Consider the following 16,030-nt stretch of genomic DNA (forward strand, 5'->3'; position numbering starts at 1 on the left):
TACAGGGAGAAAAATCAACAGCTAAATGCATGCAATGTGTCAAAGAGAAATGATTCAACACCCAGAGACAGCATAATTTGTTGCAAAAGAAATTCACAGCTGCATCAGGTGCCCTAGATCAGCATCACAAAGTTCACACACAGGTCACCCTTTCAGCTCCCTTTTAAGATTTCTTTCCACAACATTTTTACATAACAAATTAAAATGAGCTTTCATCAGTTTTTCACCCAACCTAGGCATCTCAGCAGTTCAACCCACTCATAGTTCAATAGAATAGAAGCCTTGGGTAGGAGAAGGAGGAGGAGGAAGAAAACATTGGATTTTCCATGACCTTTTGCTGATATCCAAAACCCATCTCCTGTACACACAAGCAATCTGGTTTTTTTTACTACAGAGTAATGACTCATTACTTTTGTCATTTAAAAATGGAACAGAATTCCATCTGGCACTAAGGATTAGCAGCCAAATTATGTATGTCTTAATCTAAAGGTCAATTTGGTAATAAGAGAGTGCACTAAACTATTAAACCAGTCTATTTTAATATTTGCAATCACTCAGCATTTCAGCATCTATCTCATAAAACTGATCCTCCTCCTTCCCCACAATGAGAAGTGCTCTAAGGATAAAAGCATCAACCCCAGCCAGGCAGGGCTCAAAGCCATCCACGGGAAGCAGCTGTCCTGCTGCTCAGGTGGACAAACCGAGCATGTCAGGCTGTGCAGATGTAAAGCCTCCCACCATCTTCATTCCATTCTGTGAGGAAGCACTGATGCTACAGGTATATTTCCTTTACAATCCCATCAGCATCCACTAATCCCAGATTTTAACAGATCAAAGTCTTCTTCAGCATTATACCGGCCAGACAGTGGGAGGCACTGGCCTCAGAAAGTTCCTCTTCCATATTGTCTCTTCTCTTACAGGCTGAGTGCAGCCCTAAACAACCCCACTCATTGTTTTCCTATCAGTTCTGGTATCACCATTTGTGGGTACAACCCACAAATATGGACTTCACTGTCCAATCTCACCCATACCTCTTCTGGTGCTGCTCAGCTGCTCTTCACAGGCAGGAGAAAAGGGACACGGTAGACAAAGCCGGTCAATTTCCTGGATGTTGCAGAAAGAGGGATCAGAAAAGTCATGTTAGTTACCACCACAGGGAAAGAGACACACAAATAATACCTTGCTGGAGGGGCACAGAGCCTGCTCCAGGGATTTCTGTCTCCTCAGTCTGAGTAGCTTGTTTCTGGATGTGATAATTGATTTCAAAAGGAAAACACACGGCTCATGCAAAGGGAAAAAGGGGGTGAAAAGGCAGTAGGAGCTTCCTCAACTGTAGGGCCCAAAACAACTGACCCAAGGGGCAACTACTAAAAGGTAGTGGAACCACCAGCTTCCAAAGAACACAATTCCAACTCCTTTTTCCTAGCACAGCTCAGCCTGCTGCTCACAGAGAAAGGATGGGGTGAGACCAATTGTGGCTGCTGTTCTCTTATCACGTTGTGCGGAGACAATTCAGCCGTGGCTGCTTTAGAAGAAAGTATGACATGGCACTGGCACGGCCTCCCAGGTCCAGCCAGAGCTTGATTCAATGGGTCTGGATCTCCCTTCATCCAGAAGGCTGATTTAACTGATTTATCTCTTGACAAAGCAGATGAGGGCCTTGCTCTACCTTCCTGCAGGTACCAACTCTTTTTCCATCCTCAAACAGGCCTCCTGAGATCTGAATACTGGACTTCCCCCCCATATGGCAAAAAACTAATTGAAGGCGTGAAGCAGCCAGGAATAACTGAAGGAAACAAACATAAAACCCACAACAAACATACAAAAAGAAAAACAAAAAAAAACAAACCAAACAAAAAAATCCACCACACAAAAACAAACAAAAGAACCAAAACAAACCGACCAAGAGATGAAACACAAACAACACTCACTCAAAGCTCAAAAACCCCATCCAAACGGTTAATACCTTCAAAACAAGCAGATTTACAGGGAGGTGGAAGCGAGTGAAACTAACTCAGTCAATTGGCAACGCACGTTCAAGGTTGGGGGGGGGGGTGAGCACTTCACACCCACAGCCCAGGGCGGGGCGGCCGCGGGGAGGGGAGGGCAGGGCCGCCCTCTGGGGGCGGGCACCGGCGGGGGCGGGCAGGACGGGCGGGGCAGGCAGGACGGGCGGGGCTGGGCGGGCAGGACGGGCGGGGCGGGCAGGACGGGCGGGGCGGGCGGGCAGGACGGGCGGGGCGGGCAGGACGGGCGGGGGCCCCGCGGCAGCCGCCCCCCCGGGCCCGGTTCTCCCCCGGCAGCCCCGCCCCAAGATGGCGCCGCGCCCGCCCGCCCCGGCCTCGGCACGCGCCTCACCCACCCCACTCCCCCCGCCCTCCCCCCTCTCTCTGGCCAATCACCGAGCGGCCCGGGGCGCGGGCAGCCAATCCCGGCGCGGCGGGGGCGGGGCCATGGCGGCCGCGCCGGAGCTGAGCGGCGGGCGGGAGGCGGTGCCGGTGGCGCTGGGCGCGGCGGGGGCTGCGGGGGCTGCGGGGGCTGCGGGGGCGGCCCCGCCGGCCTTCCAGGTAGGGCGGGGAGCCCGGGAGGGAGGGAGAGAGGGAGGGGAAGCGGCCAGCGCGGCGCTCCAGGGAGCCCGCCGTCCGGCGCAGGCCCCTCAGGCCCCTCAGCAGGAGGCCCGGGGGCTCCTGGCGCCTCGGTGAGGAGCCCGCCGGGTCCTGCAGGCGCAGCGGCTGCCGCGGGGGTTGCGGCAGCGACGGGGGAGCCTCCGGGAGCCGCCGGGACACCCGGGGAGAGCGCGAAGGCATAACCCGAGCAGCCCCTGCTCTCGCTAAATGCACGGTGTGCAGCGTTCTACCCCAGCAGGGAAGCCTGTGCACAAGGAGTGGGAGAAGGACTTTTAAACTTGATTTTCAGTAAAAGCAACTGACCGAGAAAGCTGATGTTCATGAAAAAAGAACCTCTGGAAGGAGCTGGCATGTTTCCCAATGCGCAGAAGTCACCAGACTTAAGCTCCTCTGAAGTCTAGTATTTAGTGATGGCTCATACTCCAGGTTTCTAAACTAAGCTTTGCAAGGTGAATGCTGAGCAGAAAGTAAAAATACACATGTAGCTGATTTTGTATTTTTATTTTAAATTCAGCAAAGTTTCTATCAGCTATTTTTCTGCAACAGTCCATGGTTCTATAATCATTCACCTGCTGGGGGCATTAGTGTAATTTTGAGAATGAGATTGTGTACTTGGGTTGCTGGAACGTAACCACATCTGTTCCCACCCACAGGAGATAGGGAGAAGCAAATACTCTCACATTTTACCCTGATGAGAGAGTAATTAGGTCCAGGGTTTTTCTAACGATAGAGGTGTGCTATTGCAACACCATCATCACTTAGTAACAGAATTAGAAGGAGCAGGTTGGAATACAACATTTTGAAGACATAAAGTATCTTCATTTTTAATAAAAATGGACATTTGAAATCCTGTGGCATAAAATAACTATAGACTAACCACCTAGGTAGCTTATCAAGCATTTTGAAGGGGGAAAATTACTTGAAAGATACTATTTCTATAAATAAAAATCTTCTCTACTAATCTACTAGATCCAATTAGCTGGCATGTTTTTTTCAGCCAAGAAAATCAACAGAGACTGTCAGTTCTTTTTCAGTCTGTATAGGATATCTGATTTGCATTATTTACAACATTTTAGAAAAGAAAGAGTCTTCTAGTTAGAAGTTTGCAGGAAAATGAAGTGTTTGTGAGTTCAGTTCAGAGATCAATCATTACCAGACCTGGTCATCTTAAAAATTCAAGAGCCTCTGGAATTGGACGTGACAAGAATCTGACTCTTGCTGTTTTTGCAGTATAGCCCAGACAACGTGGCAGGAGCAGATGGCAACATTGACCCCACTGAGATCACCTTTCCAGGATGTTCTTGTCGCAGCAGCTCCTGCGTGGTTCAGGTGTGCTCCTGTCTTGCCCATGGTGAGAACTACAGCAGCTTGTGCCTCAGACCTACAGGCACAGAGCAGGGGTACTCCCGGCCCGTCTTCGAGTGCAACACCCTGTGCCAGTGTCAGGACTCCTGTCAGAACAGGGTTGTGCAGAGGGGCCTGCAGTTCAGGCTGGAGGTTTTCCAGACTGAGAAGAAAGGGTGGGGTCTTCGTACTCTGGAATTCATACCTCAAGGAAGATTTGTTTGTGAGTATGCTGGTGAAGTTCTAGGCTTTCAGGAGGCACGGAGAAGAATTCAGGCCCAGACACCAAAGGATTCCAACTACATCATAGCAGTGAGGGAGCACCTGCACAGCGGTGAGATAATGGAGACATTTGTTGACCCAACATACATTGGTAACGTGGGCAGGTTCCTGAATCATTCTTGTGAGCCAAATTTATTTATGGTGCCAGTTCGAGTTGACTCAATGGTGCCTAAACTGGCACTTTTTGCAGCCACTGATATTTCTGCTGGAGAGGAACTGTCATTTGATTATTCTGGAAGATTCCATAATTTACCAATAAGTAACAGAGAACAAAACTCTTTAAAGGAAGATAGCAGACTGAGAAAACCTTGCTACTGTGGTTCCCCCACATGTGCTTCCTTCTTACCTTGGGACAGCTCCCTCTTTTCCTCACTGGACACTTGTTCAGGGAGCTCTCTATAGCCTAACAACTATCATTTTCCCTAGTGGTTAAATTGCTATTAAATAAAACTCTGATTCCACCAAGGAAGCATGTGGGTTCTGAGAAACATCTAGAAGACAAGACTGTAAGAATAACTTCATGCAACTTCCTGGAGACAGTTTTCAAGGTGGATGGTATGATAGAAGTGAGCACTGGAGCTTCAGGATATTCCAAAATCCACTACCAAGCCAGACATGGTGTTTTTTTCTGGTTTTCCTCTGCCAGGTTGCTGGATGGTAAAGCAGTTCTCAGCCTGTACCTTTCAGAAAGAAGGAACTTGAACATTGGTACACAGAAGGGACATGTGCTAACAGGGAGAAGTGTCACTGAAAGTTACACAAGAGAATGACAACAGGGAATGTTGGTATTTGTGAGGACATCAGATTTCTTAAATCCCATTAAAATAAATTATATTTGTTTTTATTACTTGCTTTATTTTCTCTCCACAAAAAACATTATTATGGATGTAAAAAACTTGCCTAGAAGGATTGGCCTGAATGCTTCATCCCCCACTGTTTTCCATTCCCAGTCACATCTAGCTGCACACCAAAATCTGATTTTAAGTGACTAGTTCAATTTTATCACCATTTAGCTGGTGTAAACAGGCCTGCAGGCTCTGAGAAGTACAATCATCTTTTTTAAAAAAAAATCACACCTATCTTAAGGCTCATCTAATTAGACTTTGGCAATAACAGCAAGTAGCACATCCATGGTACTTTCCAGCACAGTCATTGCACACTCAGGAAGCAAATTCAGACCCTGCAGTCTAGAGCAGTATCCTGCTGCTGTTCCAACTGCTGAGACAGATTGAAGGAGGAAACAGAACAGCACATCTGAACAACACACTTGACTTTATACATTGTTGAACAGTTGGCCAAGCCCTGAGTGTTCCTTTCAGCTACAAGGTGGTCTCTGTTCACTGTTCTCCAGAGCCAGGCAGTGTTAAACAAGGCCTGTCCTTTCCCAGCAGAGGGAGGTCAGAGTCTCTTCTCACCATTCTTGCACAGATCCAACACATGCAGCTTGCTGAGCATCTCCTTACAGCAGGGATACACCAGGGAGCCTGCTGGATGGGGCATGTGCTGCAACTAACTGCACATCCCTTCCTTGCTACAACAATCAAAAAAAAAAAAAAGCTTCAAACGGGCTTGTTGTGGATTTCCCCCACCTTTGATAAGTGACAGATAAGATGCACTGCTGCTTTTTACAACCATGCCACAGTGTGCCAGTGGCACAAACCCTGGGTTATTGCTGTGTGCTGTTTGATCCTTGTGAGCGTGACCTGCTCACAAGGCAGCACATCTCAGGGTGGTGCAGGCCATTGGTCACTTTTTTTTTTTTTAATAAAAGAGAACTTTTCTTTGGACCTGAAAGATTAACCTGATACTGACAGGGGAGAGAAGATTTTGCTGATATTTTTCCATTTGCTAAACAAAATCTTACTGTGTTTACCTGTACTTCCTTGGTAAGATTCAGCATTAGTTGTTCCCCATTTACTACAGTGCTTCTGCTATGAAGAACTGGTGAGATTTACCTACAGCTGTGGTTTCAATTTAAGACAAAGATCACCAGGGATAAATGATTAAGTGTCACTCCTACCAGCACAGAAAGCTTCCAGAGGATTTCAGCAGCTTGTCAGCAGTAGTGAACAAGCTGCATGGCCATTACCTTTATTCCTGGCCTGATGAAGGGTGCCTGGTCCTGCAGAAGAGCTCTCCAGGCCCTGTAACTCAGAATGCACCCTGCACTAGATACCAGAGCACAGTTCAGGTTGCAAGTTCTCCTCTCCTACTTAGAGGCTTATCTGTTTTTCTTCCCCCAAAGGCATCTTGCCAGCCACCTTCAGCTTGGAGGAGTGAAGGGCTGGGGGTGGAGGATCCAGTCGACTTCCTCTCTCCCTCCTGGAAAAGATTCAGGACTAGTTTTATACCACCTGTATTCCTACTCCTCTAGATTAGATGGGTTTTCAAGATGACAGCACTGTTTCTTAGCTTCCTGTTATGAATACATACTTGGCATGATTTTGAGTAGTTAAGGAAGTGTAGATTAAAAAAAAATAGCCCCAAACAGAACCCCCCAAACACCACGAGCAATATCTAGTCCTTGCATCACCAGCCTTAAACCAGAGAGCACAACCCAACCTTTTGTCCCTGTGCAATCCTACCCTTCAGGCCCAGCTGCTGGCCACAGCCTGGCACAGAAATGACCAGATACTGTGCTCTGGTGTGAGTGACAGTGCAAAACTCTTGGTGAAAGGCTTGAAATACACGTGGATTCCAAAATGAGGGAGCTGTCATTATTCCCATTTCCTTTCCAGCTTGCTAAAATTGCTCTCCTTTTAGGTGGGATTTTTTTTTTCTCTTTAAAGAAAAAGTTTCAAAATTTACCTTATTAGGCTTTAGGGCTCAGAGTTACCTCTGACCTCTTCTCACTTCAATGATCTTTTATTTGTGTGGAATCATTTGTTAGCTTCTGTTTCTAACAATGCCATTTTTGCAATTGTCAAGTCCCCAAAGTAAGCCTACCCCATGTCCAGGACAAAGGAAACCACCAGTGTTCTTCCATCGGTAAGAGTCCTCAGCATAAGAAATCCTTGAAATTTTATTCAAACACATACAACATTTTAATCATCACCTGAGGATTATCATCCCTCAGTTGCAGAAGGCACTTTCTAAAGAAAAGCAAGTATTTCAGCAGAAGCAGCACATTTCAGGACCTGATTTTCACTGCAACAGGAATGTAACACAAGGGCTACACAAACTGCAGCTGTCTGTCCTCCAGTCCTTGTCTGTCCTCCAGTCCTTCAACTTTCTTTAAAGCTGTCTAGAAGTTGGTAAAGTCCTGGTTTATTGGATTCAAGTGTAGAAATTCCAGCTATACATAAATAAAACCAAGATCTTTTCTAAAGGAGCTATTAATCAACCTTTTAAAAAGCAACTGGCATGTTTCTGCTCGGTTTTGGGCTCGCTGGTTCCAGGGTGCTCTTGCTAAAACCAGCAGAACTCCATGAGAAAACGTTTGGTCAGGATCAAAGCCCAGGCCAGCTTCCCCAGAGAGAAATACAGGAAAGTTCTTTGAGCAGTTCTGAGGAGGGTTGAATTCTTTCCCCCAGGCAGCAGTTCAAGCACTAGATTTCTCTTCTGTGCCATCATCAAGTGCCACTCCACAGCTGTCTCCTTCCTTGGGTGGGATGCAGCCCCTCACGCGGTGTCCGCAGCGCAGCGGAAGCCCAGGTTGGAGGCAGAGCTGTCAGGAGTGTTCTGGCTGCGGGCTGCACAGCGGTACCTGTAGCAGTAGGACTGCCAAGAGAGAAGAGAGAAGGGAACTTCAGAGCACAGCTTGGGCTTCCTGAGGCAGGAGCTTGTTAGGTTAATAGGGCACAGCATTTCAAATGTTGTCAGATCAATGAGCTGGTACAGATCAGCCTCACCGTGCTAGAAATAAAGGGCAAAAAAGTCGTTTGAATGGCAAAGTATCTGATAACATGAGCATCATACACCCTGTGCTGGGACAAAGCTGGGGTGACCATTCTGCTTCTCCTCAAAGGAAGGGAGAGCATCTTAAAACTCCCCTTCAGGAGTCTGGGCACAGCTACTTAGCAGTCCAGTTGGTACAACTGTGAGGGGCTCTGTCATCAAGGGAGCAGCCCTGCAAACCAGCCACCCCAGCAGAAGCAGCAGGTCACTGATGGTGATCTCCAGGAGTTAACAGGATCTCCACCTAAGAAGGTTCAAACAGCAGGTCCTCACCTGCTCTGGGATAGCAGAGCCAGAAAGGAGCTGCTGCCCTCTCTCACCAGAGAGCTCTACCCTACCCCTTAAAAGCACAGCACAGGATTTAGCCCCTGAACTATTTGCAAAATAAAGGTGTACAAGTGAAAAGGTGCAAACTTTAGCCTTTGTCACCTCAGAGGTGGAACAGCAGCAGAACAGATTAGTCTGAATAGATTTGTAGGCACCCAAGAAGGAGCCCTTGTACTAATAGTGTTCAGTGGGGTTTGTCATCTTGATACACAGCCTAGTTTTATCACCTACAAAAAAAGACTAGGACAGACTAGAATCTTCACAAGCCTTTAAAATGGGTCATGTTATTCATCACTGTAGAAGGGTCTATTCCAGTGTTAATTTAATCAAAACTGCTAATTAACATCTGACATTGATTTCACCTAAGAAAGAAATCAGTGTAGAAAATGGGATCTTAGTGTAGAAAATGTAATCTAATTATGACAATCACTTGCCAGCTGCAGGCTTTGAAAGGGAAGAACAGGGCAGCTTTAATGAGAAAGAAGATCTACAATAAGCATTGTTTCCAGCACTGCATGAGCAGAGTTTAAAACATGATTTGTGTCATGAACAGCTATTGCTTTGTTTCTATGCAGAAAGACTTTCAAGTCTGCTGTCAGCTTGGCTGAAACACTCCTTTCCCAGCAATCCTCCAGCAAGCATCTGGTACCCTTTCTGGTCATTCTATAACTACAACAGTCACATCCATGCTTTCTGCTCTGACAAGTGTCACCCAAGCACTATAATAAATACAGCATTAGAGACAAACATCACCTTGAACTTCTGTATCTAAAAACATACTGGCTCAAGTAGTTTCTTTGTTTGCTTTTATTCCAAGCTAATAAAAAGTAATTCCTTAAGGCCATTAGGTATTGCTCTTCCCTAAATTGCATGAAACCCCTTAACAAGCACCCAGGCTGCCAGGAAACGGTCAGAAGATCATTTCCTTGTCAAGTCAGGTACTTTCTGAGGAAAGGTCAATACGGAAACCCTGCAGGCCTGTTCACATTACCTTATGGCACATGTAGGATCCACCCTTCTTCACTCTGTCTGTCCCTGATGAGGGCCCTTTCTGTGGAGAAGAGAACACGTTGGCATTCAAGGAATAACAACTGCCAATGACAGGGGAAAGGCAAAACGCTGCAAGAACAGGAAGATGGAGAAGGAGCAGCCATAAGTATTCAAAGTAAGTACATTTCAACTCTGTCTGAACCAGAAAGCTTGAAATAGTTATGTTGTAAAAGCCTTGCAGACAGGTGAGAGCAATTGTCTCCCTCCCCACTGCTGCAAATATTTAACATCCAAGTTGCTGCCATTGGCCAAGAGTGCCTGTTTCTGGCCAGCACCTGGTAAGAGGCTGTAAAGAGTAGAGTGGCAATCTTGAGTGATGAGCTTGGAAAAGTCTGTAATTTCAGACATGTCCTAAGAAGAGATCAGGAATGTCACACACTGACCTCCATGTGTAATGGAAACTGATTCTCAGCTCTACAGTTATGAGACAAACGCTTGGAAACCCATGAGCCTCCAACAGGAATTCAGAGAACCTCCACTTCCCCAGATGCAGTTACACTGCTTGGAGGCCAGCTGTGATAAGGGGCTGCAGTGCCCCATGTTTGGTGCTTATTCTCTTTCCAGTCCAAAATCCAGTCAGAAACGCAAGTTGGTGAGTACGTAGGAAGACATTCTGTACCATTTCCCAGTCACTGTGCCCTAAATTTGCTATAATGTGGGATCATGACAGCTAAAGAGGTCTGCAGAAAGCCCTGCACTTAGGAGCAACAACTCTAATTGTGTGCACATTCGCAGTGTATGTGATTTATTTGAAGTGCTTACAAAATTGGCCCTAGAATTGCTTTAACAAGGTTATTTCACAATTCTTTTTCAATTCCAACTCCAAAACATGGCCTAATAGTTCAAGTGGAAAGCTGGGCTTCCTTGATAACACGCTCTGTTGCTTGCTTGGATGCCTGTTTATTACCCAGGCAAGCAATTCCCCACTTCATTCCTCCCAGCAGGGAAGGTTACTGCTGCACTCATCTACCCCTTAGAGACTCCTGCTCTACCTCATGTTCCTGCTGGGGCTGCCAAGTCTTCTGACATGCTTTCTACACTCCAAGTGCATGAGACTCCTTTTAGGAAGGAGCCACAAGAATATCCATCTTATAGAAAAGACAAACAAGACCAAGCAAATAAATTGTGTTTTATTAGTTAACTGGCAAGCCCAGCCTAGAAGTTAGTCCTGCCACTAAGAATCCTCTCACAGTTGAAAGACTTGCATGTGTTTCTGTACATCACAGCAGTGTGCAGAAAACAACAACAACAACATTTTCTTATCATGCACAAGCTTCCAATAAAGATTTTTCAGTTCACTCGAGGTACAAGCTGTTGTCTCTTCACTGGTTGCTGGAGTGTACAAATCAAGTCTGTATTTCTAGGCAAAACCTTACCAGAAGAATTTGTGGAATACAGGAAGAAAAAAAAAAGAGCCACGATGTTCACCAAACCCCTGCATCTTCTGCTAAGAGCTTTCACTACCTTGATCAACACATACAGGTCACAAGAGAGTCATCAGCTCAGGTTTTAGCAGTTAGGGGAAAATAATTCATTGCTACAAACTGTGCAAAGGATACAAACTAAACAACTGTGCAAAGGATACAAACTAAACAACTGTGCAAAGGATACAAACTAAACCCCACCAACAAAAAAACCCCAAACATTTAAAAAGTGCCATGATAGGTTAAACACAGAAAACTGCAAAAAAGTTTCTGCCAGGGGCTTTGTCTCCCCTGGCCCAGCCATTTAGCCTGGAAGGACCTGAGGGGTGCTGTGCTTTCTGCAAAGCCTTAAGAACAACACTTTGACCAATATAAATGCAGTTAGCAAAGAAAAATCTTGCTTCAGGAGCAACCCCTGAATCCAGGAATCATTTTGTGTGAAGAAGCAGGTTCCTAAAGAGGGGATTTCACAGAGAATGACAACTCTCTCCTGCTTTTCTCCTCCCTCGGCTCCCACTGATCTGACCAGTTTGGTTGCTCCTGGTCACCACACTGCCCTGGTTCTAGAAGAGTCAACACAAGACAATTATTTGGAACATTCAATATAAAGCACAGGAACTGTAACAAAACCCTGAAAGTTGATGCTACAGAAAGCACTGGCTGCATCCACCAAGTCTGACTGCTTTGAGGTCCTCATATCCAAAGCTCACCACACTGAAACTCCAGCAGTTTCACATTTACTGCAAAATTAGACATGAGATAGGCTAAATGAATTCATTTGCTTATTCCTGCATTTAATACCCTGCAAATGCTCAAAGGAAACCACACCCAGAGGCAGTGTCTGCTCCTCCACAGGACAGGTTCACTCCATTTCCAGTCTGGAAATTGTCTCCACAGAACTTGCCTGTAGACACAGGGAGCCCCTCAGCCCCTAACAAGCACAATCAGCTCCAGCAGCCTGTTAATCTCATTTCAAGGGAAGCCAGGATAAAGGCAGCCAGAATAAAACTGACCTAAATAAAAGCTACATGGGAACAAAACAAAACAGAGAACAATGGAGCTGTTGGAGTGGGATTTCCCATTAAACATTGTAATGCAAATACAGAGCAGCAATGTTTGCTACTAGATCCAAAGTAACTTTTATAAGCTAAAAGGAGCATGCTAATTCAGGATGAGGAGATTTACTGTCCAGCCAGAAGACTCTCGTATGTTTCAACAATTACACAGGGATAACAAACACTGAAGAAGCATGTGAAGCTCCTTTTTATTAGTCACAAATACTTTCTACCAGACAAAAACTGAGCATCCAAGATGATTTGGTAACAAAAAGCCAAGTTAAACTGAACCCCCTCAGCCTCTGAACAGGACTACAGCACTGGAACAATTTATCACTGCAAGAGTGATACAGTGCTTGCTCTCCATTAATCTGTTCTATTACAAAACACTTAGATTCTTGACCTTCAGTGATTTTAATCATAAAGCAACTGGCAAAGTTCTTGGAAAAGCAGAAAATAACTAGACATTAGTTAGAGAAGCAATCACAGCCTGTTTGAGAACTGTCTATGGGCCATGTTTAAGTCTCTTGCTGTGAACATTTCCCTGTCTTGCTCTACAGTTTAGCAGAGGAAATAATAAAAGGAAGTTGGGATAACCAGATTTCCCCGTAGCTGTACCCAGACACTTCCCCAGGTACAAAATCCCAAGCCCAAGAAGCTGGATGCAAGAGTCCAGCGCAGTTGATATCCTCTAGTCAGAGTCCTTTCTCCGGGAGGTGTCCCTCCTACACACACCATTTGCTTCAGCTTTCCCTAGTGTCACCAAGAGCATCAGCAGCCCTTGCAGATGGAGAACAGCAACCTCACTCCTGTCTGAGCACTGGCTGCTTAGAAACCACTGAAAAAAAAAACAACCAACCTCCCAAAACTTCACTGCTGTGTCTTCCACAGAACTCCACAGACCTGCCCAGTGTGGCATCCTGAAAAGCCAAGATTCCCCCCAGTCAACAGCAATTCCAGAATCATGCAGGTGCTTCACACACTGGTGAAGCACAGTGCACACACACCAGCTTTGGCCAAGGCTACAGCTCCACACCACACAGTCCTCGTAAATAAAACAAAGGAGAAAGCCTGCAACGTTAGTATTTGCTTATGATTGTGTTTTCCTTACAGATAAAGGAAAGCTGCTTTGATCATGCTTACCCACAATAAAAACTAATCAGAGCATGGCAATTGAAGTCACATTTGATTAAAACAAGCAAATCTTCCTTCCATCAAACAATATTGGTTTATGCCATTATCTGGAGAAGTGCAGCACCTGGGACTGCAGGGGGAGAACATCTGCCGGGTGTGTAGAGCCAGAGCTGCCCAGACTCCAGTCCCAGAATTAAAGGACAGAATTTACTGTATATTGGCAAGGTTGTTTTGTAGTAGAATGTTGTAACAGACACATTATAGTTTGATTGCATAATTACAAGTGCTTGTGCATTCAATTACCAAAGCTTATAAGTAGGATTATTATTTAAAGCATTATTAAAACATCACAGAAGCTTTTCTCTTTTTTTCAAATTAAGAAAGTTGTATTTCTTCCCTTACATCAAACAAATGCTTTCTGAAGTTGCATCATCATTTTCTATGCACAGTCAGCTACTCAGCCTCTCTGGTTTCAGCTAAATCAGTTTTCCAACAGAGAACTGCAGATTATAAGAAACTGTGCACTGTATAGAAAAAGCCCCAAGTCAGAAGTCACCACAATTAAAACAGCTCCATAAAGGGATTGAGGTTTGATTGATCTCACACAAACAAAACCAAATCCTGGTGCTTCCTAATCCTGCCCTTGTGCACCAAATAGTAGCGGCAAAATGTACTAAAGAAACATTTTTTATGAGTTCATCTTAGCTGTGGATTTTTTCCACTCATAAGAAAAACCAGGGAGACTTTCATTGCTCAAGTCAAAAATGAGCAGAGCTGTTTGCAGCTCACTACACAAGCTGATGAGAATTGAACACAAACTAAGGGCCACCCACTCCTTATGTTTTGAACAAGCCACTACTGCTGTAGAAATAAGTGTCTGGAGTAGAATAGTTGAGGAGACTTAGTTGTAGAAATGTCTAAGTTCTTAAAGAAAGCTCTGTACAAACCAATGCCCAGTTATATTATACTCTGCTCTGAGGAGTTACATCCAGAACACATCATGACACCTTTCAATGCCACCAACTTCAAAGTTCTGCTCCTGGCACTTCCTACCTTGTAACTGCAAGGACACAGCTCCAGGCTTTGCATTCTAGACACCTCTTGGGCTGCATAAAAAGCTTTCAACTCTGTTTCTTTGGCTTCAATACTTACCTGGCACAGGTTCTATGCCTGGCAAAGACGAAGAAGAACAATGTTCGTTCTGTTGTTCGAGCATCATTTAAACCTAATGCTTTACAAAGTAGCAAACAACTCAAAGCACTTTCAGGTGTCCCAGTTTATTTTTGCTCTTGATAATTACTTGTGAACACAAGCTGATCAGTGGTGGGGGGACTGAATCTGTGTGACTAATTCTATACATCCCCTGTAACCAATTCACAGTACACCCAAAAATCTCTCCAGTACTAGAAAACTGCTTTGAAGACCTCTAGATTTTAAACTAAAAAAATGTTAAAAAAACTTTCACGAAGCTCTGACCCTGTAGAAGAATTCCTTAGTCTTCTAGGCAGAAAGAAGACATCCTATATATAGGTTACATTGACTTGTACTCTGGAGAGACTTAAGAGATTGGCTCTGATAGATCTGGTGCTAATCATTTTTAATGTCTCAGAAGATACTGCAGCCTGGCTATTTTGGGACATCTTTTCACATCATGAGATTCAGTTTCTTTATCCATTTAATCAGAAAAACCCGTGGATATTCACTTTGAAAGCTCTGCCTTAGACAGTAGATTCTGACAATTAGTTTCCAACAGAAAAAACCTAAAAGCATTGTTGTTAACACCCAGTTTTTAAATACTTTCTGAAATGTCTGCAAAACATTTGTGCTGAACTGAAAAACCCAAGCAAACTCACAGCCACTGAAGTTTAACAGAGCAGAAGCCACAAAACTTTTGTGTCTCACCAGCACATCGATTCAACACTAAAGCACTGCTGGACTGACATTACAGACACAAAGATCTCATTTAAATAAGTCACTGCAATGAAGGTGCATCACTCAAGAAAAAGGATTCTTTTTTTCCCCCAGCATCATACCACAGTAGCAGTAATTCAGCAAAATACACCATTCTAGCTGGCTGGATTTTGTGCAGCATGGACAAGCAGGGAAAGCTGAGAGGGGCAAAGAAATGTGTTTTTATTACATGGAATAAAATGAAGTTACCTAGCACTGATGGTGGGGAATGGATTAGCTGAAAGCTACAGCTGGGATGAAGACTACTGGAGGTTCTTTCAGTTAAAACTTCCACATAAATCAGTTGTTTTATACCTTTCACCTACAAAAGCCAGTCATCTTTTATGAAAAAAAGCTCTGATTTCTCCAGCAATGACAAAGAGCCCTTGGGAGAGCTCTGTTTCAACAAATAATGCACATTGCCTTATGCTACTCTACAAGCAAAACCAAACAAAAACCTCTAGAACATACCTAGGTGCAACAGACCCAAGATCTGTCTCTTTCAAGTCCTACATATGCACAGCACCAACACTGGTTTTATTCTCCAGACTCAGCCTAGTTACTCTATTTTTGCCTCCCAGTGTTGCTAGGCAAGAAGGCTTGGGGAGAGCTGTGCCCTGTTCCCTGCCCCAGAGGCTTCTGTACAAAAAGCAGCCAGAACTGGAGGAGCTGTCAGAGCTGAACAAGACCAGGGGCAGCTGCAATATGCTGCCAGCCCTCTGCTCTTTCCTGGGGACAGAGGTGCTGTTTGTCCCAAAGGGTGCAGGAGAGCAAGGGGTGCTTCCCCTCTCCCCATGAAGGCAGTGTGTGCAGATCACTGGGCCCAAACACTGAGGTGAAGGTCCTGAGAGGGGTAAAGCACAAGTGTCCCTGGTACAACCCATGGTGAGGGAGCACCCCGTGGGTCAGAGCACCCAGCTTTGCTCACCTCCTCCTCCCC

The 16,030-nt window shown here is 45.2% G+C and overlaps 2 protein-coding genes across 4 annotated transcripts in view; one reads left to right on the forward strand and one right to left on the reverse strand.

Moving 5' to 3' along the window:
* The first annotated feature begins 2,453 nt into the window (after positions 1–2,453).
* LOC127388417 (histone-lysine N-methyltransferase SETMAR) lies at positions 2,454–5,097 on the forward strand. The gene is made up of 2 exons (XM_051627888.1): positions 2,454–2,567; positions 3,858–5,097. The coding sequence occupies exons 1-2, from the start codon at positions 2,454–2,456 to the stop codon at positions 4,653–4,655; spliced, it is 912 nt and encodes a 303-aa protein (XP_051483848.1). The 3' UTR covers positions 4,656–5,097.
* A 2,145-nt stretch (positions 5,098–7,242) lies between these two features.
* The window catches only part of SUMF1 (sulfatase modifying factor 1), a 32,561-nt gene continuing 23,773 nt past the window's right edge, over positions 7,243–16,030 (reverse strand). Inside the window, exons 8-9 of one of the 3 annotated variants that reach the window (XM_051627614.1) lie at positions 9,469–9,528; positions 7,243–7,973 (exon numbers count right to left, since the gene is read on the reverse strand). In XM_051627614.1, the coding sequence (XP_051483574.1) occupies positions 7,875–7,973; positions 9,469–9,528 (159 nt within the window). In that variant the 3' untranslated portion in view covers positions 7,243–7,874. Of the gene's footprint in view, positions 7,974–9,468; positions 9,597–16,030 lie in introns of those variants that run through there. The other 2 variants (XM_051627615.1, XM_051627616.1) reach the window with 2 other exon arrangements.

Source organism: Apus apus, chromosome 9 (genome assembly GCF_020740795.1).
Source record: "Apus apus isolate bApuApu2 chromosome 9, bApuApu2.pri.cur, whole genome shotgun sequence".
NCBI lineage: Eukaryota > Metazoa > Chordata > Aves > Apodiformes > Apodidae > Apus > Apus apus.